General features: G+C 46.5%; 1 protein-coding gene across 1 annotated transcript in view; it reads right to left on the reverse strand.

The window, feature by feature from the left end:
- LOC120063662 (potassium voltage-gated channel subfamily H member 8-like) overlaps positions 1–25,000 on the reverse strand; it is a 193,344-nt gene that overhangs the window by 51,870 nt on the left and 116,474 nt on the right. The window contains exons 2-8 of the mRNA XM_039013958.1: positions 24,680–24,913; positions 18,751–18,885; positions 11,592–11,608; positions 10,790–10,924; positions 1,739–1,994; positions 768–937; positions 281–485 (exon numbers count right to left, since the gene is read on the reverse strand). Of these exons, the coding sequence (XP_038869886.1) occupies positions 281–485; positions 768–937; positions 1,739–1,994; positions 10,790–10,924; positions 11,592–11,608; positions 18,751–18,885; positions 24,680–24,913 (1,152 nt within the window). The remainder of the gene's footprint in view (positions 1–280; positions 486–767; positions 938–1,738; positions 1,995–10,789; positions 10,925–11,591; positions 11,609–18,750; positions 18,886–24,679; positions 24,914–25,000) is intronic.

The raw sequence follows: 25,000 nt of genomic DNA on the forward strand, positions 1-25,000 counted from the left end.
AGTCCTGACTTGAATGCAGTTGCATCATGATTACAGTCATTGAACAAAAAGTCTAGTAGAACCCATATGTGTTTTATTCATTCATATTTTATTTAACAAGGCATGTCACTTTAACAATCATAATCTGATTTGCAAGGCCAGCCCTAGCCTAGCAACAGCATCACAAGCATCCATGAGAATAAAATACAAAATGACTGAATGCTTGTGAAGCTGCTTCTTGGCTCTCTTGAAAAACAGATGACAATCTCAATGTGACATGCAGACATGCCGGTGCACTGACCAGTGTCCCAGGAGTTGGGGCTGTTTTCGATCTCTCTGCGTCCGATGAAGTACCAGACGCAGGCCATCCAGTGGGCCAGCAGGGCGAACATGGACATGAGCAGGGTGAGGACTACAGCACTGTACTGGGAGTAACGCTCCAGCTTCTGGAGCAGCCTCAGCAGACGCAGCAACCGCACTGTCTTCAGCAGGTGGACCCCAAAGTACTACAGAAACACACACGGACATCAATTATGAGCTCCGTCACAGCGTTTGATGAATCCTGACATTTTAGGTATCAGTCCTACATTTCAGAGATCCTTTGTAGCGTGATGTACTACAGTACCCATAATGCCTTGTGTAACATATCTGGATTGATCTTAGTAGGGACAGTTGCGAAGCTAATATGGTGTCCGTTTCCTTAACAATCCATCCCTCACACCACTATACCAGCCAGAGACACTGTTCATCTTTACTTCTATAATTTTGTCCTGTAACCAGTCCCACACAGAGACACTCACCACACTGACGTTAAACGCATAGAGCAGGTCAAAGGGCAATGCAGCGATGAGGTCAACAAACAGCCAGGTGGTGACGTAGTGCACACAGATGGAGGGAGCGTCGTACACCACCTGGCCCGATGTGCTCACAAAGGTCGTCCGGAAGTTCAACGCGATATCTGTAGAACGACAGATAGGCTATATTAATGTACATTCCTTCCGCAATACATTCCCATCTCATTATGAGTAACATTGTATATAAGTGCACTGCTGTACATGGATAGAGGCTATTATTTGTTTTAAAAAGCATTGCCAATATGACCACCGGTCACATCATTGACTAGGGATGCATCATTAACACTGCAGTTAGTTCACTTTTATGATGTCCATTTGTCTGCCTTTAGACAGACAAAGACAGAGAGAGAGAGAGAGAGAGAGAGAGAGAGAGAGAGAGAGAGAGAGAGAGAGAGAGAGAGAGAGAGAGAGAGAGAGAGAGAGAGAGACAAAGAGAGACAAAGAGAGACAAAGAGAGACATAGAGAGAGAGAGAGACAGAGAGAGAGAGACAGTGGGCAGAGTTTCCATCATGGGCCAGTAATATAATGATGAACAAATAAGTGTTCATTACAATTAACTTTTCATTTAATTAGACGACTGTATGTATTCTCGCACAATGAGCGTACTAAGTACCTGGAGAAAATATAATTAGTGTTGTGTAGAAAGAGGAAGTTCTCTAGCCATAAGTACTATGCCAATCCGTTGACAGAGGATGTAAGTCATAGAGATTGTCATTAGGAAGTGTACGTAGGGGGTAAAGTCTTTAAATAGGCACATGCAGTCATGTTAGATCATGTTAGAATAGTGTTGGAATAATGTTATACTAATAGATGCAATAGATAACGTAAGACAATGTGGGAGCAATGTTAGAAGAACGTTAATATTAGAAAAATATCAGAATAATGTTAGCCCTCTTCTCCTTACCCAGCATAAACAGGATCTCCACCAGGATGTCACTCACACTGGGGGGGCTGCGGGGGGCGGAGCTTCCTTCATCCCGCCCCCCCACCACAGTGAAACACACATTATAGGGCACTGTGACTGCGACATAGAAGGTAGCCAACAGGATTAGCCAATCCCAGCCAGCCTTGAAGGTCCCGTAGTGGAGCAAGATGAATCGGGATTTCTGAATGGCTGCCACCTTGTACTCTGGGATGGGCGGCTTGTCCCCAAACATGTTCTGGAGGGGTGAGGAGAGAGACAGACACGTCAATAACATGTTCTGGAGGGGTGAGGAGAGAGAGAGACACGTCAACAACATGTTCTGGAGGGGTGAGGAGAGACAGACACGTCAATAACATGTTCTGGAGGGGTGAGGAGAGAGACACGTCAACAACATGTTCTGGAGGGGTGAGGAGAGAGAGACACGTCAATAACATGTTCTGGAGGGGTGAGGAGAGAGAGACACGTCAATAACATGTTCTGGAGGGGTGAGGAGAGACAGACACGTCAATAACATGTTCTGGAGGGGTGAGGAGAGACAGACACGTCAATAACATGTTCTGGAGGGGTGAGGAGAGACAGACACGTCAATAACATGTTCTGGAGGGGTGAGGAGAGAGAGACACGTCAATAACATGTTCTGGAGGGGTGAGGAGAGACAGACACGTCAATAACATGTTCTGGAGGGGTGAGGAGAGACAGACACGTCAATAACATGTTCTGGAGGGGTGAGGAGAGACAGACACGTCAATAACATGTTCTGGAGGGGTGAGGAGAGACAGACACGTCAATAACATGTTCTGGAGGGGTGAGGAGAGACAGACACGTCAATAACATGTTCTGGAGGGGTGAGGAGAGAGACACGTCAACAACATGTTCTGGAGGGGTGAGGAGAGAGACAGACACATCAACAACATGTTCTGGAGGGGTGAGGAGAGACAGACACGTCAACAACATGTTCTGGAGGGGTGAGGAGAGAGACAGACACATCAACAACATGTTCTGGAGGGGTGAGGAGAGAGAGACACGTCAACAACATGTTCTGGAGGGGTGAGGAGAGACAGACACGTCAACAACATGTTCTGGAGGGGTGAGGAGAGACAGACACGTCAATAACATGTTCTGGAGGGGTGAGGAGAGACAGACACGTCAACAACATGTTCTGGAGGGGTGAGGAGAGAGAGACAAGTCAACAACATGTTCTGGAGGGGTGAGGAGAGAGACACGTCAACAACATGTTCTGGAGGGGTGAGGAGAGACAGACACGTCAACAACATGTTCTGGAGGGGTGAGGAGAGACAGACACGTCAACAACATGTTCTGGAGGGGTGAGGAGAGACAGACACGTCAACAACATGTTCTGGAGGGTGAGGAGAGAGAGACACGTCAACAACATGTTCTGGAGGGGTGAGGAGAGACAGACACGTCAATAACATGTTCTGGAGGGGTGAGGAGAGAGAGACACGTCAACAACATGTTCTGGAGGGGTGAGGAGAGACAGACACGTCAATAACATGTTCTGGAGGGGTGAGGAGAGACAGACACGTCAACAACATGTTCTGGAGGGGTGAGGAGAGAGAGACACGTCAACAACATGTTCTGGAGGGGTGAGGAGAGACAGACACGTCAATAACATGTTCTGGAGGGGTGAGGAGAGAGAGAGACACGTCAACAACATGTTCTGGAGGGGTGAGGAGAGACAGACACGTCAATAACATGTTCTGGAGGGGTGAGGAGAGACAGACACGTCAACAACATGTTCTGGAGGGGTGAGGAGAGAGAGACACGTCAACAACATGTTCTGGAGGGGTGAGGAGAGACAGACACGTCAATAACATGTTCTGGAGGGGTGAGGAGAGACAGACACGTCAATAACATGTTCTGGAGGGGTGAGGAGAGAGAGACACGTCAACAACATGTTCTGGAGGGGTGAGGAGAGACAGACACGTCAATAACATGTTCTGGAGGGGTGAGGAGAGACAGACACGTCAATAACATGTTCTGGAGGGGTGAGGAGAGAGACACGTCAATAACATGTTCTGGAGGGGTGAGGAGAGACAGACACGTCAATAACATGTTCTGGAGGGGTGAGGAGAGAGACACGTCAATAACATGTTCTGGAGGGGTGAGGAGAGAGAGACACGTCAATAACATGTTCTGGAGGGGTGAGGAGAGACAGACACGTCAACAACATGTTCTGGAGGGGTGAGGAGAGAGAGACACGTCAACAACATGTTCTGGAGGGGTGAGGAGAGAGAGACACGTCAATAACATGTTCTGGAGGGGTGAGGAGAGACAGACACGTCAACAACATGTTCTGGAGGGGTGAGGAGAGAGAGACACGTCAACAACATGTTCTGGAAGGGTAGGGAGAGAGAGACACGTCAACAACATGTTCTGGAGGGGTGAGGAGAGAGAGACATGTCAACAACATGTTCTGGAAGGGTAGGGAGAGAGAGACATGTCAACAACATGTTCTGGAAGGGTAGGGAGAGAGAGACACGTCAACAACATGTTCTGGAAGGGTAGGGAGAGAGAGACATGTCAACAACATGTTCTGGAGGGGTGAGGAGAGACAGACACGTCAATAACATGTTCTGGAGGGGTGAGGAGAGAGAGACACGTCAACAACATGTTCTGGAGGGGTGAGGAGAGAGAGACACGTCAACAACATGTTCTGGAGGGGTGAGGAGAGAGACAGACACGTCAACAACATGTTCTGGAGGGGTGAGGAGAGAGAGACACGTCAACAACATGTTCTGGAGGGGTGAGGAGAGAGACAGACACGTCAACAACATGTTCTGGAGGGGTGAGGAGAGAGAGACACGTCAACAACATGTTCTGGAAGGGTAGGGAGAGAGAGACACGTCAACAACATGTTCTGGAGGGGTGAGGAGAGACAGACACGTCAACAACATGTTCTGGAGGGGTGAGGAGAGACAGACACGTCAACAACATGTTCTGGAGGGGTGAGGAGAGACAGACACGTCAACAACATGTTCTGGAGGGGTGAGGAGAGACAGACACATCAACAACATGTTCTGGAGGGGTGAGGAGAGAGAGACACGTCAATAACATGTTCTGGAAGGGTAGGGAGAGAGAGACACGTCAACAACATGTTCTGGAGGGGTGAGGAGAGAGAGACACGTCAACAACATGTTCTGGAGGGGTGAGGAGAGACAGACACGTCAATAACATGTTCTGGAGGGGTGAGGAGAGACAGACACGTCAATAACATGTTCTGGAGGGGTGAGGAGAGAGAGACACGTCAACAACATGTTCTGGAGGGGTGAGGAGAGACAGACACGTCAACAACATGTTCTGGAGGGGTGAGGAGAGACAGACACGTCAATAACATGTTCTGGAGGGGTGAGGAGAGACAGACACGTCAATAACATGTTCTGGAGGGGTGAGGAGAGAGAGACACGTCAACAACATGTTCTGGAGGGGTGAGGAGAGAGAGACACGTCAACAACATGTTCTGGAGGGGTGAGGAGAGAGAGACACGTCAACAACATGTTCTGGAGGGGTGAGGAGAGACAGACACGTCAACAACATGTTGTGGAGGGGTGAGGAGAGACAGACACGTCAACAACATGTTCTGGAGGGGTGAGGAGAGAGAGACACGTCAACAACATGTTCTGGAGGGGTGAGGAGAGACAGACACGTCAACAACATGTTCTGGAGGGGTGAGGAGAGAGAGACACGTCAACAACATGTTCTGGAGGGGTGAGGAGAGACAGACACGTCAATAACATGTTCTGGAGGGGTGAGGAGAGAGAGACACGTCAACAACATGTTCTGGAGGGGTGAGGAGAGACAGACACGTCAATAACATGTTCTGGAGGGGTGAGGAGAGACAGACACGTCAACAACATGTTCTGGAGGGGTGAGGAGAGACAGACACGTCAATAACATGTTCTGGAGGGGTGAGGAGAGAGAGACACGTCAACAACATGTTCTGGAAGGGTAGGGAGAGAGAGAGACACGTCAACAACATGTTCTGGAAGGGTGAGGAGAGACAGACACGTCAACAACATGTTCTGGAGGGGTGAGGAGAGAGAGACACGTCAACAACATGTTCTGGAGGGGTGAGGAGAGACAGACACGTCAACAACATGTTCTGGAGGGGTGAGGAGAGAGAGAGACACGTCAACAACATGTTCTGGAGGGGTGAGGAGAGACAGACACGTCAATAACATGTTCTGGAGGGGTGAGGAGAGACAGACACGTCAACAACATGTTCTGGAGGGGTGAGGAGAGACAGACACGTCAACAACATGTTCTGGAAGGGTAGGGAGAGAGAGACACGTCAACAACATGTTCTGGAGGGGTGAGGAGAGAGACAGACACGTCAACAACATGTTCTGGAGGGGTGAGGAGAGACAGACACGTCAATAACATGTTCTGGAGGGGTGAGGAGAGAGAGACACGTCAACAACATGTTCTGGAAGGGTAGGGAGAGAGAGAGACACGTCAACAACATGTTCTGGAGGGGTGAGGAGAGACAGACACGTCAACAACATGTTCTGGAGGGGTGAGGAGAGACAGACACGTCAACAACATGTTCTGGAGGGGTGAGGAGAGACAGACACGTCAACAACATGTTCTGGAGGGGTGAGGAGAGAGACAGACACGTCAAAAACATGTTCTGGAGGGGTGAGGAGAGACAGACACGTCAAAAACATGTTCTGGAAGGGTAGGGAGAGAGAGACACGTCAACAACATGTTCTGGAGGGGTGAGGAGAGACAGACACGTCAACAACATGTTCTGGAGGGGTGAGGAGAGACAGACACGTCAACAACATGTTCTGGAGGGGTGAGGAGAGACAGACACGTCAACAACATGTTCTGGAGGGGTGAGGAGAGACAGACACGTCAACAACATGTTCTGGAGGGGTGAGGAGAGACAGACACGTCAACAACATGTTCTGGAGGGGTGAGGAGAGAGAGACACGTCAATAACATGTTCTGGAAGGGTAGGGAGAGAGAGACACGTCAACAACATGTTCTGGAGGGGTGAGGAGAGAGAGACACGTCAACAACATGTTCTGGAGGGGTGAGGAGAGACAGACACGTCAACAACATGTTCTGGAGGGGTGAGGAGAGACAGACACGTCAACAACATGTTCTGGAGGGGTGAGGAGAGACAGACACGTCAATAACATGTTCTGGAGGGGTGAGGAGAGACAGACACGTCAATAACATGTTTTGGAGGGGTGAGGAGAGAGAGACACGTCAATAACATGTTCTGGAGGGGTGAGGAGAGACAGACACGTCAACAACATGTTCTGGAGGGGTGAGGAGAGACAGACACGTCAATAACATGTTCTGGAGGGGTGAGGAGAGACAGACACGTCAACAACATGTTCTGGAGGGGTGAGGAGAGACAGACACGTCAACAACATGTTCTGGAAGGGTGAGGAGAGACAGACACGTCAACAACATGTTCTGGAAGGGTAGGGAGAGAGAGAGACACGTCAACAACATGTTCTGGAGGGGTGAGGAGAGAGAGACACGTCAACAACATGTTCTGGAGGGGTGAGGAGAGACAGACACGTCAACAACATGTTCTGGAGGGGTGAGGAGAGACAGACACGTCAACAACATGTTCTGGAGGGGTGAGGAGAGACAGACACGTCAACAACATGTTCTGGAAGGGTAGGGAGAGAGAGACACGTCAACAACATGTTCTGGAGGGGTGAGGAGAGAGAGACACGTCAACAACATGTTCTGGAGGGGTGAGGAGAGACAGACACGTCAACAACATGTTCTGGAGGGGTGAGGAGAGAGAGACACGTCAACAACATGTTCTGGAGGGGTGAGGAGAGACAGACACGTCAACAACATGTTCTGGAGGGGTGAGGAGAGACAGACACGTCAACAACATGTTCTGGAGGGGTGAGGAGAGAGATACACGTCAACAACATGTTCTGGAGGGGTGAGGAGAGAGACACGTCAACAACATGTTCTGGAGGGGTGAGGAGAGACAGACACATCAACAACATGTTCTGGAGGGGTGAGGAGAGACAGACACGTCAACAACATGTTCTGGAGGGGTGAGGAGAGAGAGACACGTCAACAACATGTTCTGGAGGGGTGAGGAGAGATAGACACGTCAACAACATGTTCTGGAGGGGTGAGGAGAGACAGACACATCAATAACATGTTCTGGAGGGGTGAGGAGAGACAGACACGTCAATAACATGTTCTGGAAGGGTGAGGAGAGACAGACACGTCAACAACATGTTCTGGAGGGGTGAGGAGAGAGAGACACGTCAACAACATGTTCTGGAGGGGTGAGGAGAGACAGACACGTCAACAACATGTTCTGGAAGGGTGAGGAGAGACAGACACGTCAACAACATGTTCTGGAAGGGTAGGGAGAGAGAGAGACACGTCAACAACATGTTCTGGAGGGGTGAGGAGAGAGAGACACGTCAACAACATGTTCTGGAGGGGTGAGGAGAGACAGACACGTCAACAACATGTTCTGGAGGGGTGAGGAGAGACAGACACGTCAACAACATGTTCTGGAGGGGTGAGGAGAGACAGACACGTCAACAACATGTTCTGGAAGGGTAGGGAGAGAGAGACACGTCAACAACATGTTCTGGAGGGGTGAGGAGAGAGAGACACGTCAACAACATGTTCTGGAGGGGTGAGGAGAGACAGACACGTCAACAACATGTTCTGGAGGGGTGAGGAGAGAGAGACACGTCAACAACATGTTCTGGAGGGGTGAGGAGAGACAGACACGTCAACAACATGTTCTGGAGGGGTGAGGAGAGACAGACACGTCAACAACATGTTCTGGAGGGGTGAGGAGAGAGATACACGTCAACAACATGTTCTGGAGGGGTGAGGAGAGAGACACGTCAACAACATGTTCTGGAGGGGTGAGGAGAGACAGACACATCAACAACATGTTCTGGAGGGGTGAGGAGAGACAGACACGTCAACAACATGTTCTGGAGGGGTGAGGAGAGAGAGACACGTCAACAACATGTTCTGGAGGGGTGAGGAGAGATAGACACGTCAACAACATGTTCTGGAGGGGTGAGGAGAGACAGACACGTCAATAACATGTTCTGGAAGGGTGAGGAGAGAGAGACACGTCAACAACATGTTCTGGAGGGGTGAGGAGAGACAGACACGTCAACAACATGTTCTGGAGGGGTGAGGAGAGAGAGACACGTCAACAACATGTTCTGGAGGGGTGAGGAGAGACAGACACGTCAACAACATGTTCTGGAGGGGTGAGGAGAGACAGACACGTCAACAACATGTTCTGGAGGGGTGAGGAGAGACAGACACGTCAATAACATGTTCTGGAGGGGTGAGGAGAGAGAGACACGTCAACAACATGTTCTGGAGGGGTGAGGAGAGACAGACACGTCAATAACATGTTCTGGAGGGGTGAGGAGAGACAGACACGTCAACAACATGTTCTGGAGGGGTGAGGAGAGAGACACGTCAACAACATGTTCTGGAGGGGTGAGGAGAGAGAGACACGTCAACAACATGTTCTGGAGGGGTGAGGAGAGACAGACACGTCAACAACATGTTCTGGAGGGGTGAGGAGAGACAGACACGTCAACAACATGTTCTGGAGGGGTGAGGAGAGACAGACACGTCAACAACATGTTCTGGAGGGGTGAGGAGAGAGAGACACGTCAACAACATGTTCTGGAGGGGTGAGGAGAGAGAGACACGTCAACAACATGTTCTGGAGGGGTGAGGAGAGACAGACACGTCAACAACATGTTCTGGAGGGGTGAGGAGAGAGAGACACGTCAACAACATGTTCTGGAGGGGTGAGGAGAGACAGACACGTCAACAACATGTTCTGGAGGGGTGAGGAGAGAGACACGTCAACAACATGTTCTGGAGGGGTGAGGAGAGAGACACGTCAACAACATGTTCTGGAGGGGTAGGGAGAGAGAGAGACACGTCAACAACAGGATTTAGGATACTAGCATCATGTAAAATTCAACATACTTTGTGTCTGGGGGTTTTCCTGACCTGAACAGGAAACCAGAGGTTCTGGTTGGTTCTACAGTAGTTATATCTCATAGAATAGTAAGGATGAGTTTTCTCTTTTGTAAACTACTGCATGTCACCCGTTCTGCCAGTCACATTCTGTTAAAGGTCCCTAAAGCACACACATCCCTGGGTCGCTCGTCTTTTCATTTCGCTGTAGCAAGCGACTCGAACGAGCTGCAACAAACACTCAAACTGGACAGTTTTATCTCAATCTCTTCATTCAAAGACTCAATCATGGACACTCTTACTGACAGTTGTGGCTGCTTTGTGTGATGTATTGTTGTCTCTACCTTCTTGCCCTTTGTGCTGTTGTCTGTGCCCAATAATGTTTCTACCATGTTTTGTGCTGCTACCATGTTGTTTTGCTACAATGTTGTTGTCATGTTGTGTTGCTACCATGCTGTGTTGTCATATGTTGCTGCCTTGCTATGTTGTTGTCTTAGGTCTCTCTTTATGTAGTGTTGTGTTGTCTCTCTTGTCGTGATGTGTGTTTTGTCCTATATTTATATGTTATTTATTTATTTATATATATTTTTTAATCCCAGCCCCCGTCCCCGCAGGAGGTATTTTGCCTTCTGGTAGGCCGTCATTGTAAATAAGAATTTGTTCTTAACTGACTTGCATAGTTAAATAAAGGTTTAAATTAAATGAAATGTCTCCATGAACGGAATAACAAACACAAGGCTATTTTCACCAAAGTCAAGGAGAACCTGCTCAGTCGGATCCAACAACCTTCCTCCCATCTGGTGTGAAGTCACCTCTCTCTGTCCTCCATTACTGGCCCAAACCCATTTCTATGGATACACATGAAAGTGACTGGGACAGGAGGGACTGGATTTTGTAGATTGAGTAAGCTTCCTCAAAGCGAACGTACTCAATGTCCTTGTAGCAATCCTTGAGATGTGGTTGGACACTAAGCTGTCAAGGCAAGCTGTGTGTGTTGTGTGTGTGTGTGTTCATGTGTCTGTGTGTAATAGGGCAACTTACGTTGTTGAGTTTGATCTTGCTCTTGTCCTGTTTCTGCAGGTGTCCAGACAGGTGGTAGAGCACCGCCCGGCTGCGTCTGCGGTTGGTGTTGAAGCCTGGGGGACGGGTGACCTTGTGTATCTCCAGACCCGTCTCCTCATCTGGGAACACAGAGAAGGTTGAGGAATTAACTAATTCATTGATACATTTTAATTGACATTTTCTTTGAGAAATGGACAATCCACATAGAGTTGCCTCCGCCATGTGAGTACAACAACGCACACATAAACAATTATTTAAAAGGATTTAAAATCACAACAAAGTCATCAGACCTATTTCCATTGTGGTCCTTGTGGTGGTGAAGGGTTCATTAACTACAGATCTAGGTTCAGATTGCCTTATGCCCCATCCTAACCTCATAGCCATTAGGAGATGGAGGAATGTCTGATCATGCATATCAGTGGTTAGGGTTAATGTCAGTTCTTAGGGTGTGGAAAAAGAACATGGAAGGCATGATTCAGCAGTGTATCATTTATCTTCCATCTCAACCAATTAGATATATTTCAAATTATTCAAATTCAAAGGATTTAACCTATTCTGCTACTCATTTTCCCTCTGTCCATAACTCCATATGTTTTGCTCAAAGGTATCCACCCTTATACAGTATCTCAATTAACTTTATATTCCCACAAATGTAATTAATTGAAAGCTTTTAATTGGATGCATCTCAAATGGCCCGGACCAGACAAAGACACATTCATGTTACTGAAATCCATACCTAGGAAAGGAAACCCTTCCTCTCTTCCTGCCTCTCTCCCCCTACTTCCCTCCCTTTCACCCCTCACATTCCTCCCTCCCTTGAGCCAGGTGCATCTTGGCACCATTGTTAATAAGAGTTTGCGGCCAGAGGTGAGTCTAACAGGAAGTAACTGAATGACTCATCAGTAAACCACGGGACAGAGAGAGAGGGATGGTGAATAGAGGGAGAGAAAGAGAAAAATACTTCTTGTTATTTACTTATTATTTTAATATGTTAATATTTTTAATGAATCATTCATTTCCAAAGTATGTTTTGGCAATATGTACAATACATATTGATGTGAGAGAGAAAATGAGAGAAAGAAGAGAGAGATCCAGAGAGAGAGAGAGAGAGAGAGAGAGAGAGAGAGAAAAAGAGAGAGAGAGACAGAGAGAGATCCAAATCAAATCAGATCAAATGTTGTTGGTCACATACACATAGAGAGAGAGATCCAGAGAGAGAGATCCAGAGAGAGAGATCCAGAGAGAGAGTGAGAGAGACAGAAAGAGAGAGAGAGGTGAGAGAGAGAGAGAGGAAAGAGAGAGAGAGATCCAGAGAGAGAGGTGAGAGAGAGGGGAAAGAGAGAAAGAGAGAGAGATCCAGAGAGAGAGAGAGAGAGCAAGAGAGACAGAACCTTAGCTCTTTGTGATGTATTCATTGATATTAGAAGGGGTGCCCATATTTTTTCTTCTAAATCCAATATGGAGTGCTGAATCAGATTTAGAAAATGTGGTATTACCGTTGAATTTTGTTGTCATATAAAACACGAATCCTGTTAATTTGTGGATAGTGGGCCAGTCTTCAACAATATGCCATATTTTAGAATTAACCACGGCCTGTTCACCCCGCTATTATCCAGAAGGCGAGGTCAGTACAGGTGCATCAAAGCTGGGACCGAGAGACTGAAAAACAGCTTCTATCTCAAGGCCATCAGACTGTTAAAAAGTCATCACTAGCCTTCCTCCAGCCAGTACCCTGCCCTGAACTTAGTCACTGTCACTATGCTCTTACCACCCGGGTACTCAACCCTTCACCTTAGAGGCTGCTGCCTATGTACATAGACATGGAACACTGGTCACTTTAATCATGTCTACATACTGTTTCACCCACTTCATATGTATGTACTGTATTCTAGTCAAGGCCTATCTTAACTATTGCTGTACATATACCATTCTATCCTACATATTCTATATACACTGCTCAAAAAAATAAAGGGAACACTTAAACAACACAATGTAACTCCAAGTCAATCACACTTCTGTGAAATCAAACTGTCCACTTAGGAAGCAACACTGATTGACAATAAATTTCACATGCTGTTGTGCAAATGGAATAGACAAAAGGTGGAAATTATAGGCAATTAGCAAGACACCCCCAATAAAGGAGTGATTCTGCAGGTGGTGACCACAGACCACTTCTCAGTTCCTATGCTTCCTGGCTGATGTTTTGGTCACTTTTGAATGCTGGCGGTGCTTTCACTCTAGTGGTAGCATGAGACGGAGTCTACAACCCACACAAGTGGCTCAGGTAGTGCAGCTCATCCAGGATGGCACATCAATGCGAGCTGTGGCAAGAAGGTTTGCTGTGTCTGTCAGCGTAGTGTCCAGAGCATGGAGGCGCTACCAGGAGACAGGCCAGTACATCAGGAGACGTGGAGGAGGCCGTAGGAGGGCAACAACCCAGCAGCAGGACCGCTACCTCCGCCTTTGTGCAAGGAGGAGCACTGCCAGAGCCCTGCAAAATGACCTCCAGCAGGCCACAAATGTGCATGTGTCTGCTCAAACGGTCAACGGCAAGCAGTGCCGGAGCACCAAGTATGTCCAAAAGGCTCCCGAACAGCTTCCACCCCCAAGCCATAAGACTGCTAAACAGTTAATCAAATGGCTACCCGGACTATTTTCATTGTCCCCCTTTTTTACGCTGCTGCTAGCAGGAAATTGGCGTTAAAAACTGCAAAAACAAATCTCATCCTCATGGCAAAATGTGAACTATAAAAAAGCACATTTTTCTATCTTTCCCATGGCAAAATGTGTAGAATTCCAGGAAACTTGCTCTAAATGCCCTCTCTCGCTCTCTCTTGCTCTCTTTCTCTCTCTCTCTCTCTCTCTCTCAGTGCATGCTGGGAGTGTTTTGTAATTGAGAGACCAGTGTGGAGGGCTCTCTCCTTACTCATTTTCTTGATTCTTTCCTTGGTCTTTTCTTTCAATTAACGTGTTCTATGGTGGAGGGCTAACGTACTGTTAGTTTTTTTTTCAAAGTAAGGGAGGAAGAAGACAGAGTTTTAGTCTCCTGGGGTTTTGAACGGTGTGGTGTGCATGATGGCTTTGCAGCCTAGCGCGGTGGAGTCGCTGTAGTTACGGCATGGATTCAGGTGTGTTCCTGAGATTGGAGTTAAGGTGGAGGAGGTTCTACTCATGGTCGGCGAACAGGTAGGAGCTCTCACCCAGGGAACGTTTTAGGTTGAGGAAGTGTCACAACCGTGCGTAAGGGTCTACCTTCAGATGCTGTTTAGATGAATAGTTACATTTTTTGAGCTTTGGTATTGGTCTCTTTATTTGTTGTCTTTTGTCCCACTTCTTATGGATACTCTTCGGGTATGCTCGTTTAATTTAAATGGCACCAGAGACGCAGGAAAGAGGAATCTGTTGGGTGAATGCTGCAGGAGACGCATAGTGATGTGGTGAATGAAGTCGATTGGGGGCTCTCGTGGAAAGGGGCAAGTGTGCTGAGCCATGGAACAAATGTTAGTGCAGAGGTGGCAGTCCTTTTTGCACCGTGTATGGCTGTAAATGCTCCTCAAAGGAGGTGTTGGGGGTAGACTGCTTGTAGTAAAAGCATAAATTAACAACAGCTTTTTTCCCACTTATAAATGTGTATGCGCCTAACTCAGGGAGAGAGAGGTGGCAGGGCGTCTGTTTGGGTGTCTTATACAGGAACTCTCACAGGTAGCGCCTGAGGAGACGCTGGTGGTCGGCAGGACTGGAAGTGTACGATGGATTTTAAGAAAGATAGAAATGGGGAGGAGCCTCATTCAGGCTCATTGGTAGGTGTTAAGGGACATCATTAAGTAGTTTGACCTAGTTGATGTTTGGAGAACTAGACATCCCGACACAAGACAGTATACATGGGTGAAGGTCTTTGGGGCTAGGGTGAGTGCAGCCATACTAGATCGTTTTCTACTACTCTCCCGGTGGGTGTTTCGGATCACCACATAACCATGGCTCGGCTGTCTATTTCACCAGGGTCTTGGCAGGCATCCTATTGGAAGTTTAATATAAAACTCTTACAAGACCTCAGGAGGCTGAAGAAATGTGGCTTGTCACCCAAAACCCTGACAAACTTTTACAGATGCACAATCGAGAGCATCACAGCCTGGTACGGCAACTGCACCGCTCTCAACCGCAAGGCTCTCCAGAGGGTGGTGCGGTTCGCATCACCGGGGGCAATCTACCTGCCCTCCAGGACACCTACAACACCCGATGTCACAGGAAGGCCAAAAAGATCATCAAGGACATCAACCACCCGAGCCACTGCCTGTTCACACCGCTATCATCCAGAAGGCGAGGTCAGTACAGGTGCATCAAAGCTGGGACCGAGAGACGGAAAAACAGCTTCTATCTCAAGGCCATCAGACTACTAAACAGCAATCACTAACTCAGAGAGCCTGCTGCCAACATTGAGACCCAATCACTGGACACTTTAATAAATGGATCACTAGTCACTTAATACAATGTACTCTGAATAATGCCACTTTAATAATGTTTACATATCTTACATTACTCATATCACATGTATATACTGTATTTTATACCATATATTGCACCTTGCCTATGTCGCTCGGCCATCGCTCATCCATATACTTACATGTACATATCCTCATTCACCCCTTTAGATTTGTGTGTATTAGGTAGATGTTGGGGAATTGTTAGATTAGTTGTTAGATATTACTGCACTGTCGGAACTAGAGGCACAAGCATTTTGCTACACTCGCATTAACATCTGCTAATCATATGTATGTGATGAATACAATTTGATCCTCAGGTTCCTAGATTTTGGGGGAAAGGTGGAGGCAGCGAAGAGAGTACTGTATGAATCAATGGTGGGATGTGGGAAAAGTCCAAATTTGGCTTTTCCGTCAATAGTAAACAGCTCTCATCCTCAGGGGCTAGGAGAGTATTGGGGGAACTCAAGCGTAGTATCAGTGAAGTGGAGGTAGAGATGGTGGGGCAAGACAATGTAGGCCTCCAGGCTAATTTAGCTTAATTACGTAGGGACCTGGACAGTTTTCTACTGAGTTGTACAGGGCAGAACTGTGTGATCCTATGTGTGCTCAGGTTTTGTTTGCAGAACTCCCTAAGCTCTCTCTGGCACAGAGGGATGAAATGGACATTCCCCTGTTGTCCCATGAACTGGCAGAGGCCGTAACCCAAATGTCCCCCGGCCATACACCGTGGGTTGATAGACTCCCAGTGGAGTTTTCAAAATAATTCTGGGGAATAATTGAACTGGACTTCTTTTGCGTGTTGCGTGAGTGCGTTGGGGTAGGAGAGTTGCCAATGAGCTGCCGTCGGACGGCTCTGACTCTCCTGTCCAAAAAAGGGGCTTGTGTGAACTTAAGAACTGGAAGCCTGTGGCATTGCTCTGTGCGGACTGCAAGATATTTGCCAAGGTCCTCGCTAACAGACTGAAGTCCCATCTGGACTCTATAGTGCACAAGACCAGACATATTGTGTACTGGGATGCTCAATCACGGACAACTTGTTCTTAGTCAGGGACATGAGTTTCTAATGTGAACTTTGGACTGGTCTCTTTAGACCAAGAGAAGGCTTTTGAGAGAGTGAACTATGAGCATCTGTTTAATGTGATGTCTGTGTTTTGGCTTGGGGAAATGTTTTTGGCTTGTGTGAAGATGTTGTATGCTGGGGCGCCATGTATGATCAAGGTGGGAGGGGGGCTCAGTAGGCCAGTCTGGATGAGGTGGGGCTTTAGACAAGGATGCCCTCTATCGGGGCAGTTTTATACAATAGCCATTGAGACTTTTTTGGGCCTCCTACGCAGGAGACTGCAGGGAGTGTCTTGGACAGGCATGCTTGTGTTGACAGGCATAGCAGTGTCGGCGTATGCAGATGACGTTTCTGTGATGGTCAGGGATGGGCAGGATATGCTGGCACTAGATACTAGTCTGAAGGTGTACGAGGGAGCTTCGTCAGCTCAGGTAAACTGGGGCAAGAGAAAAGCTCTGTTATGTGGGGCATGGAGGGATAAGACTGGCCAAGTGGAGGTGGCTCCTGTCCCAAGTGTCATATAGAAGGAGGGTGCTGATAATCAACAACCTGGTGGCATCCTCCCTGTGGCATAGTGTTGTATATGTCTGTCCACGAAGGAGGACAGGGTCTGGTGGAACTGGAGAACAGGGTGGCTGCATTCCGACTAAAGGCGGCGCAGAGACTGCTGTACCATACTGATGTCGGCTGGAGGGAACCAGCATGTGCACTGCTGAGGAGTGCTGGTGGATTAGGGTTGGACCGGCAGCTGTTCCTCATGAAGCTGGAGAGGCTGAGTATAGAGGTCTCTCTGATTTTTACTCTGTGGGGCTGAGGGCCTGGCAGCTGCTAAGGACCACACGAGAAGGGGTGTGGAGCCTGGGCTGTGGGTGTGGGAGGAGCCTACCTTCCACAATCCAGCAATCTTTTTGAGATCGGTTCAATCGGCCACCCTGCAGAAGCGACTGATGGCAGCGGTTTACTAAAGCTGGGTGACCTGCGGCTGCTGGGGGAGGAGGGGTGGAATTTGAATGGTTTTAATGAAATGAGGATGTATCATTAAAGAAACACAAAAAGTCAAAAAAGTCTCTCTCTCTCTTACTTTTCTCTCTCCATCCATCTCTCCCTTCCTCCCTAATCTATAACAGTGTAACACATGTAGGCTGATGAGGCTCGTTAAAGGTTACAGTCATTACGTCCTTGTGATAAATGACAGAACAGAAAACATGAACACCTCTCCCTCCCTCCCTCCCTCCCTCCCTCCCTCCCTCCCTCCCTCCCTCCCTCCCTCCCTCCCTCCCTCCCTCTTCATCTACTCTATCTTTCTCCCATTATTTCACTCTGTAAGTTGTTTGGATTTAGTAGAACATGTAGTAACCCTGTGTGGTGTCTGGAACAAAACTGAATCAGCGTTAAGTGAAGCTGAATGCAGCTGAATAAAGACTCCTCTGTCGCCAGATGTGCATTAGAACAATCACAGAGAGTGGCAGAGAGGGAGAATGTCAGAGTTTGGGTGAAGATCAGGTAGTTTCAAGTTTTATTAGTCGTATGTACGGGATAAACATGATATACACCATCCAACAATGCAACAACAATACGAAATAATAAAAGATAAGAACAGGAACATAAAGTAAATGGCTCAGTAGAATATAATAAACATTTTAGCATCAGTATAATACAGGAAGGCACAATTTATAGTCCAATATTTACACGTGTTTTGGGGAAGAGGGGGATTGGAGGGCAAGTATCTAAATTGTGCAGTATTTAGCAATCATCAAGGTAGCCTTTCTCTGAAGTATAAATATGACAGAGAACAGCTGTAAAACCTAATTTGACGGTATAAAATAATAAAATACTCATATCTTTCTATCTTCTCTCCCTGTCTCGTACTCTATTTCTGTTTCGGTCTCTGTCTCTCTCTACTCCCTCCCAAGTTCCCCTAAGTTAAGACCTACTCAAATCAGGTTAACTCATGATAAATCAGACTTTAAGCCAAGTTAAGTTAGATTCTAACCCAGGGTAACTCACCAGTCTTGGTGCCTTGCTCTGGGTCCTGGTTTAACCCAGGGTAACTCACCAGTCTCGGGGCCTTGCTCTGGGTCCTGGTCTAACCCAGGGTAACTCACCAGTCTCGGGGCCTTACTCTGGGTCCTGGTCTAACCCAGGGTAACTCACCAGTCTCTGGGCCTTGCTCTGGGTCCTGGTCTAACCCAGGGTAACTCACCAGTCTCTGGGCCTTGCTCGGGGTCCTGGTCTAACCCAGGGTAACTCACCAGTCTCTGGGCCTTGCTCGGGGTCCTGGTCTAACCCAGGGTAACTCACCAGTCTCTGGGCCTTGCTCGGGGTCCTGGTCTATCCCAGGGTAACTCACCAGTCTCTGGGCCTTGCTCTGGGTCCTGGTCTATCCCAGGGTAACTCACCAGTCTCTGGGCCTTGCTCTGGGTCCTGGTCCTTCTTGTTGTCAGTGATGTCTTTGTGGGACACCAGAAACAGCACCACCTCTCCCTTCTCATTCTTAATGGGCACGATGTCCAGCAGACACCAGAACTGGGTACCTGGAAAAAAGATAGAGGTGCATATCACTCACTGGAGTCACAGTGGCTCTGAAAGTAGACTACTGCTCAGATACTGGTAGAAAAACCCAGTGAATCAGGTGGATTTTTGTAGTGGCGGATTGGTACAAAAAGAGATGGAGATGACCCTGATAAAGATGTACACATCCCAGCTAGCACATCACATTCTGAGAACCATACTGTATGTTTCTTAGATCATGGTTATCCTAAAGTTATTTTGCATACCACCTTCCCACAACTTTCTGGGAATGGTGCGGGATAGTTGCTTGGCTTTGGAGCGTTCTCAGCATTTTTAAGGAACTTGACAAGATATATATATTTTTTATTGGTATTTAATTACTTTAACATAATTGTTTTTAAAGTTCAAACGTGGTTACATTTAATTTCAATATCAGTAATGTTCTAGGAACGTTCTCCAACTGGTTTGACATTGGGAACGTTCTAAATTAGTTCAGAAGGTTAAGAAACAACATTCTTCTGTGGGAATTTCAGTACTTCAGCATACTGTAACATTTCCTACAGGTTTCCTCATCGTCCTATTTAAAGGCTTGTTCTCAAATTGTTGCGAGAACATTAAGAAAACTTTCCATGAAAACCATCAGAAAACATTCAGAGAAAACTCTCTCGAGCCTCTATCTTGTTAAGTGTGTTCAGGTGTGTTGGCCACGCCCCCTAAATGGCCACACCTGATCTTAATGAATGCTTGTTTCCTTTGAAATGGGGTCTGTTTGAATAGACTAAAATGTACAGCTTTGTATGCGTAAAAAACATGGGATGTTAGCTCCCTCCTGGTGGCGCAGTGGACTAATTCCATAGGTAGAGAACATAAGATCATAGGTTTGAATCTCACTGATGCTGTGCCACAATAAATACAAAAACATGTTTGCACGCTTAATGTCTAAGCAAATACATTTTTATCTGTGCTTGAAGTTCAAAACAGTTCAACTAAGCTAGCAGTGTTATTAAACATCTTATTGAAACATGTTCTCAGAACGTTATTTAATTACTTTCCATTAATAACCTATAATTTCCGTTCTCAGAACATTAATAAAACTTCCCAGGAAAACTTTCAGGGAACCATAGCAAAACATTCTCAGAACTTCACTGCAACCTAAAAATATATGTTCCCAGAATAGGCAAAATGTTCACTTCTATTCTCAGAATGTTTCAAATACGTTCCGTTTTACCAGTCAGGAAACGTATGGAAACGTTTTACCAGTCAGGAAACGTATGGAAACGTTTTACCAGTCAGGAAACGTATGGAAACGTTTTACCAGTCAGGAAACGTATGGAAACGTTTTACCAGTCAGGAAACGTATGGAAACGTTTTACCAGTCAGGAAACGTATGGAAACGTTTTACCAGTCAGGAAAAAATGGAAACGTTTTACCAGTCAGGAAACGTATGGAAACGTTTTACCAGTCAGGAAACGTATGGAAACGTTTTACCAGTCAGGAAACGTATGGAAACGTTTTACCAGTCAGGAAACGTATGGAAAAGTTTTACCAGTCAGGAAACGTATGGAAACGTTTTACCAGTCAGGAAACGTATGGAAACGTTTTTCCAGTCAGGAAACGTATGGAAACGTTTTACCAGTCAGGAAACGTATGGAAACATTTTACCAGTCAGGAAACGTATGGCTTCGTTCCCAGAACTAATGGAAAACCAAAAATGTACGTTCCTATAAATTCCAAGGAACCAAATGTGCTAGCTGGTATGTGAGTACACACCATCGCACACACACACGCACGTCATCCTACTACACAGTCCATTACCACAACTAAATCCTCTCCAGTTGTCTGGAGATAATAAAATAATAATTAGAAAATAAAGATATAGGAAAAGCTCCTTTCATCTCCTGTAGAGACTGGAAAAGCTACTGGCTGCTCTGGCCCAGTATGTTTGAATAACAGCAAAACACAGACAACAACATCTCACTACCACACTTTATTTTGTTTTGTGTCTCTGGATGGGCACTCTTAGCAGTCTTAGTTCAAAACAAGCATGTGTGTGTGTGTCTGTGGGTGTCTGTTTGTGTATGTGTGTGTTATATTGCAAACTCATTTAAATGCTGTGTGGTTATGCATGTCTAGCTTCACATTCTGCCCCCTGAGTCAAAGCCTACAGCTTCCCTATTAGACATTGCTATTACTGATGGAGCGAGAGAGACCAATGCAGGATGTCTTTATTAGTGAATAAAAGCTTTTTCATTTTAGGAAGCGCAGTTCCAAAAGGGTCATTCAGAAAGTGAAATGAGTCTGGCCCTAGCTGGCTGTATGATAACACATAAGCTAAAAAAAACGAAAACATTTACAGATTTCATCTTGATTGATCTAGAACAGATAATAGTTTGCTAGTCTCTATTCAACTGATGTCATCCATACTGTATTAAGGTACATCCTGTTGGATTCTAGCTTGAAATATAATTATTCATGTTATTATACTAGAACTTATTGATTACTTTACACATATAAGGATTAAATATGTTGGGGTCAATGAAGGGTAGATAAGAACTAGGTGTATGGAAAGTTACTGAGTGAGGAAGTGGGAGGGCAGACAGTTTACATTCTGTCAAATCATGGTATTGATCAATCTCATGGCTCCTAAAGAGTGGGAGGCAAAGGGCAACAGTCTGGTCTCAGTCACTGATAAAGGAGGACAGCCGAGGATTAGGGAGGAGTGAGGAATTCGGACCGCTGTCAGGTCAATTGAAGTGACAAGGGACAGTCCTGTTACACAGATATACTTACATGCACACAAAGGTTCTAGCAGGAGGCGGGGCCATTACTACACCAGTGAAAGGAACCAATTAAGTTCCTGACTAGCAACAGAGATGTATTGGCTGTCTAGACGTGCAAGGAGTTGACTCCGCCTAGTAGGAGGGTATAAATATATGCGCTTGTGTTAACATGTCTTTATCTTAGCAGCTGTTTAACCCAGAGGGTGAATATACTTTGTTTGAGCTTTTCCTAGTAATCCATTTGAGTTTTTACCCTGTTTGTTCAGAACCTAACAATCTCCCTTTCTTTACCATACTGTATGGGTTACTGTGACCAGGGGTTAAAGTAAAAAAATAAAAATGTAATACAACATTTACATAAGTATTCAGACCCTTTACTCAGTACTTTGTTGAAGGACCTTTGACAGCGATTACAGCCTTTCACTGCAACTCTGCATCGAGGTGTAGGGAATTAGTACTTTAAAAAGTAACAGCGGCAGTAAAACTGTATTTCACACTATGATGGTTAAACTTTGGAATTGAGCCGCAGTTCACATGCGTGCCAAACTGTGGGTGGTGATCCTTACGGATCACGGATCAACTACGGTCTGTTACACCACTAGTACTTAGGGTCGTTGTCCTGTTGGAAGGTGAACCTTCACCACAGCCTGAGGTCCTGAGTGCTCTGGAGCGGGTTTTCATCAAGGATCTCTCTGTACTTTGCTCCGTTCATCTTTCCCTCAATCCTGACTAGTCTCCCAGTTCCTTCTGCTGAAAAATATCCCCACAGCATGATTCTGTCACCACCTTACTTCACTGTAGGGATGGTGCCAGGTTTCCTCCAGACGTGACGCTTGGCATTCAAGGCCAAAGAGTTCAATCTTGGTTTCATCAGACCAGAGAATCTTGTTTCTCATGGTCTGAGTCTTTAGGTGCCTTTTGGCAAACTCCAAGTGGGCTGTCATGTGACTTTTACTGTGGAGGGGCTTCCGTCTGGCCACTCTACCATAAAGGCCTGATTGGTGGAGTGCTGCAAAGATGGTTCTCCCATCTCCAAAGAGGAACTCTGGAGCTCTGGTATAGTGACCATCGGGTTCTTGGTCACCTCCCTGACTGTGTTCTTGGGGGCCTTCAATGCTGCAGAATTTATTGGTACCCTTCCCCAGATCTGTGCCTCAACACAATCCTGTATCGGAGCTCTACGGACAATTCCTTCGACCTCATGGCTTGGTTTTTGCTCTGACATGCACTGTCAACGGTGGGACCTTATATAGACAGGTGTGTGCCTTTACAAATCATGTTCAATCACTTGAATTTACCACAAGTGGACTCCAATCAAGTTGTAGAAACATCTAAAGGATGATCAATGTAAACAGGATGCACCTGAGCTCAATTTCTAGTCTCATAGCAAAGGGTCTGAATACTTACGTAAATAAGGTATTTCTGTTGTACATTTTTTATACATTTGCTCAAATGTCTGTTTTCACTTTGTCATCGCTTTGTCATTGTATTGTGTGTAGATTGATGAAATTTTAGAATAAGGCTGTAACGTAATAACATGGAAAAAGGGAAGGGGCCTGAATACCTTCCAAATGCACTGGAATCTCAGAGCCTATACCAAGGCAGGCCATAGAAACCCAACAATCTATTGATGAAACGAAATATTGAACAACAATTAGTCTTTTGCATGCCGTGGCTTAATGCCAATAGTTCCAAATTAGTTTTAATGTTTGTTCTTGGGTGAACAGTTTTACAACAGGTCTGATTTATAACGGGAAACATGCATTTTATTTATTTTACTAGGCAGGTCAGTTAGAAACAAATTCTTATTTACAATGACAGCCTAGTGGGTTAACTGCCTTCGTCAGGGGCAGAACAACAGAACAAACCAACTCGGGGATTTTATCTAGCAACCTTTCGGTTACTGGCCCAACGCTCTAACCACTAGGCTACCTGCCGCGCCAAAGTTACCTGCTGCTCCAAAGTCTATAAATCTCAATATATTTTTGTGCGTGTGCAGACTTTTGGATTATAAACGAGGGCCCTGATGTGCATGCAGCATTATTTATCCTGCTTGTCCACCTATCAGTGACTCAACTGGAGCATCAAAAACAACCCTGACAAAGTCATGTAACAGGTGGACATGGTGTGGTTGTACATAAAGGGATATAATCAGGATGAATCAGCCTCATATTCATACAGACAGTGTCCTATTACACGGCTGTTACGGTGAACGCTGTGCTCTCTGTCTCAGGTGGCTGGATGGCTGGATTACATGGTGTTCCAAAACATTGTGTGAATATGGACCTGAACCAGAGGATGACCCTTGAATCGTTCTGGAGGCTCAGGTTGTGTCGTGAGGACACACACACACACACACACACACACACACACACACACACACACACACACACACACACACACACACACACACACACACACACACACACACACACACACACACACACACACACACACACACACACACACACACACACTTCTGTTTGATTATCTATAAATGGTTTCAGCCCCAGGCCTCACTAAACTTTACTACATCTCTCTTCTCCTACCCCAGAGGGCTGTAAAATGCTAATGAATATGCAGGGTAAAACAAAGCGCAAAACAACCTTTCATATTGTATTTTTTAAGTCTCGTTGAGACTGTCCTCCATTTGGCTGTGCTTGTCTTTGTCTACAGCTTATTTATCCAAGTAGCAGCTATGTAGCCCCTGTTCCCAACGCACACAATTCACCTCTTCACTCTCACCAAACCTTTTTATTTATTTTTATTTAACCTTTATGTAACTAGGCAAGTCAGTTAAGAACAAATTCTTATTTACAATGACGGACTACCCCGGCCAAACCTGAGCCAATTGTGCGCCGCCCTATGGGACTCCCAATCACGGCCGGATGTGTTGCAGCCTGGATTCGAACCAGGTACTGCAGTGACACCTCTTGCACTAAGATGCAGTGTCTTAGACCACTGTGCCACACGGGAAATGCCACCCTATTCCCTACCTATGATATGTTGGATACACCCAGTCTCTGTAGCCTCTCACCTCCCTTCTTGTAGAACACCAGCTCGGTCTTAAACTCCCCCCTGTCGTCCAACACCCCCTGGATCTTCGCCATCAGCTGGTCGCTGGTCTCCGGCCCGTACAGGAAATGACATGCACAGCTCTTCTGCATCAGCTCGGCGCGGGCATAGCCGGTCAGCTCACAGAAGCCATCAGAACAGTAGACAATAGGGTAGAGGGATTGCACCTGGGCGTTACCCAGGACAAAGTTACTGTCTGAGGGAGAGAGAGAGGGGAGGGAGGGAGGCAGAGAGAAGAGAGGGAGGGAGGGAGGGAGGGAGGGAGGGAGGGAGGGAGGGAGGG

Source organism: Salvelinus namaycush, chromosome 19, assembly GCF_016432855.1.
Source record: "Salvelinus namaycush isolate Seneca chromosome 19, SaNama_1.0, whole genome shotgun sequence".
NCBI lineage: Eukaryota > Metazoa > Chordata > Actinopteri > Salmoniformes > Salmonidae > Salvelinus > Salvelinus namaycush.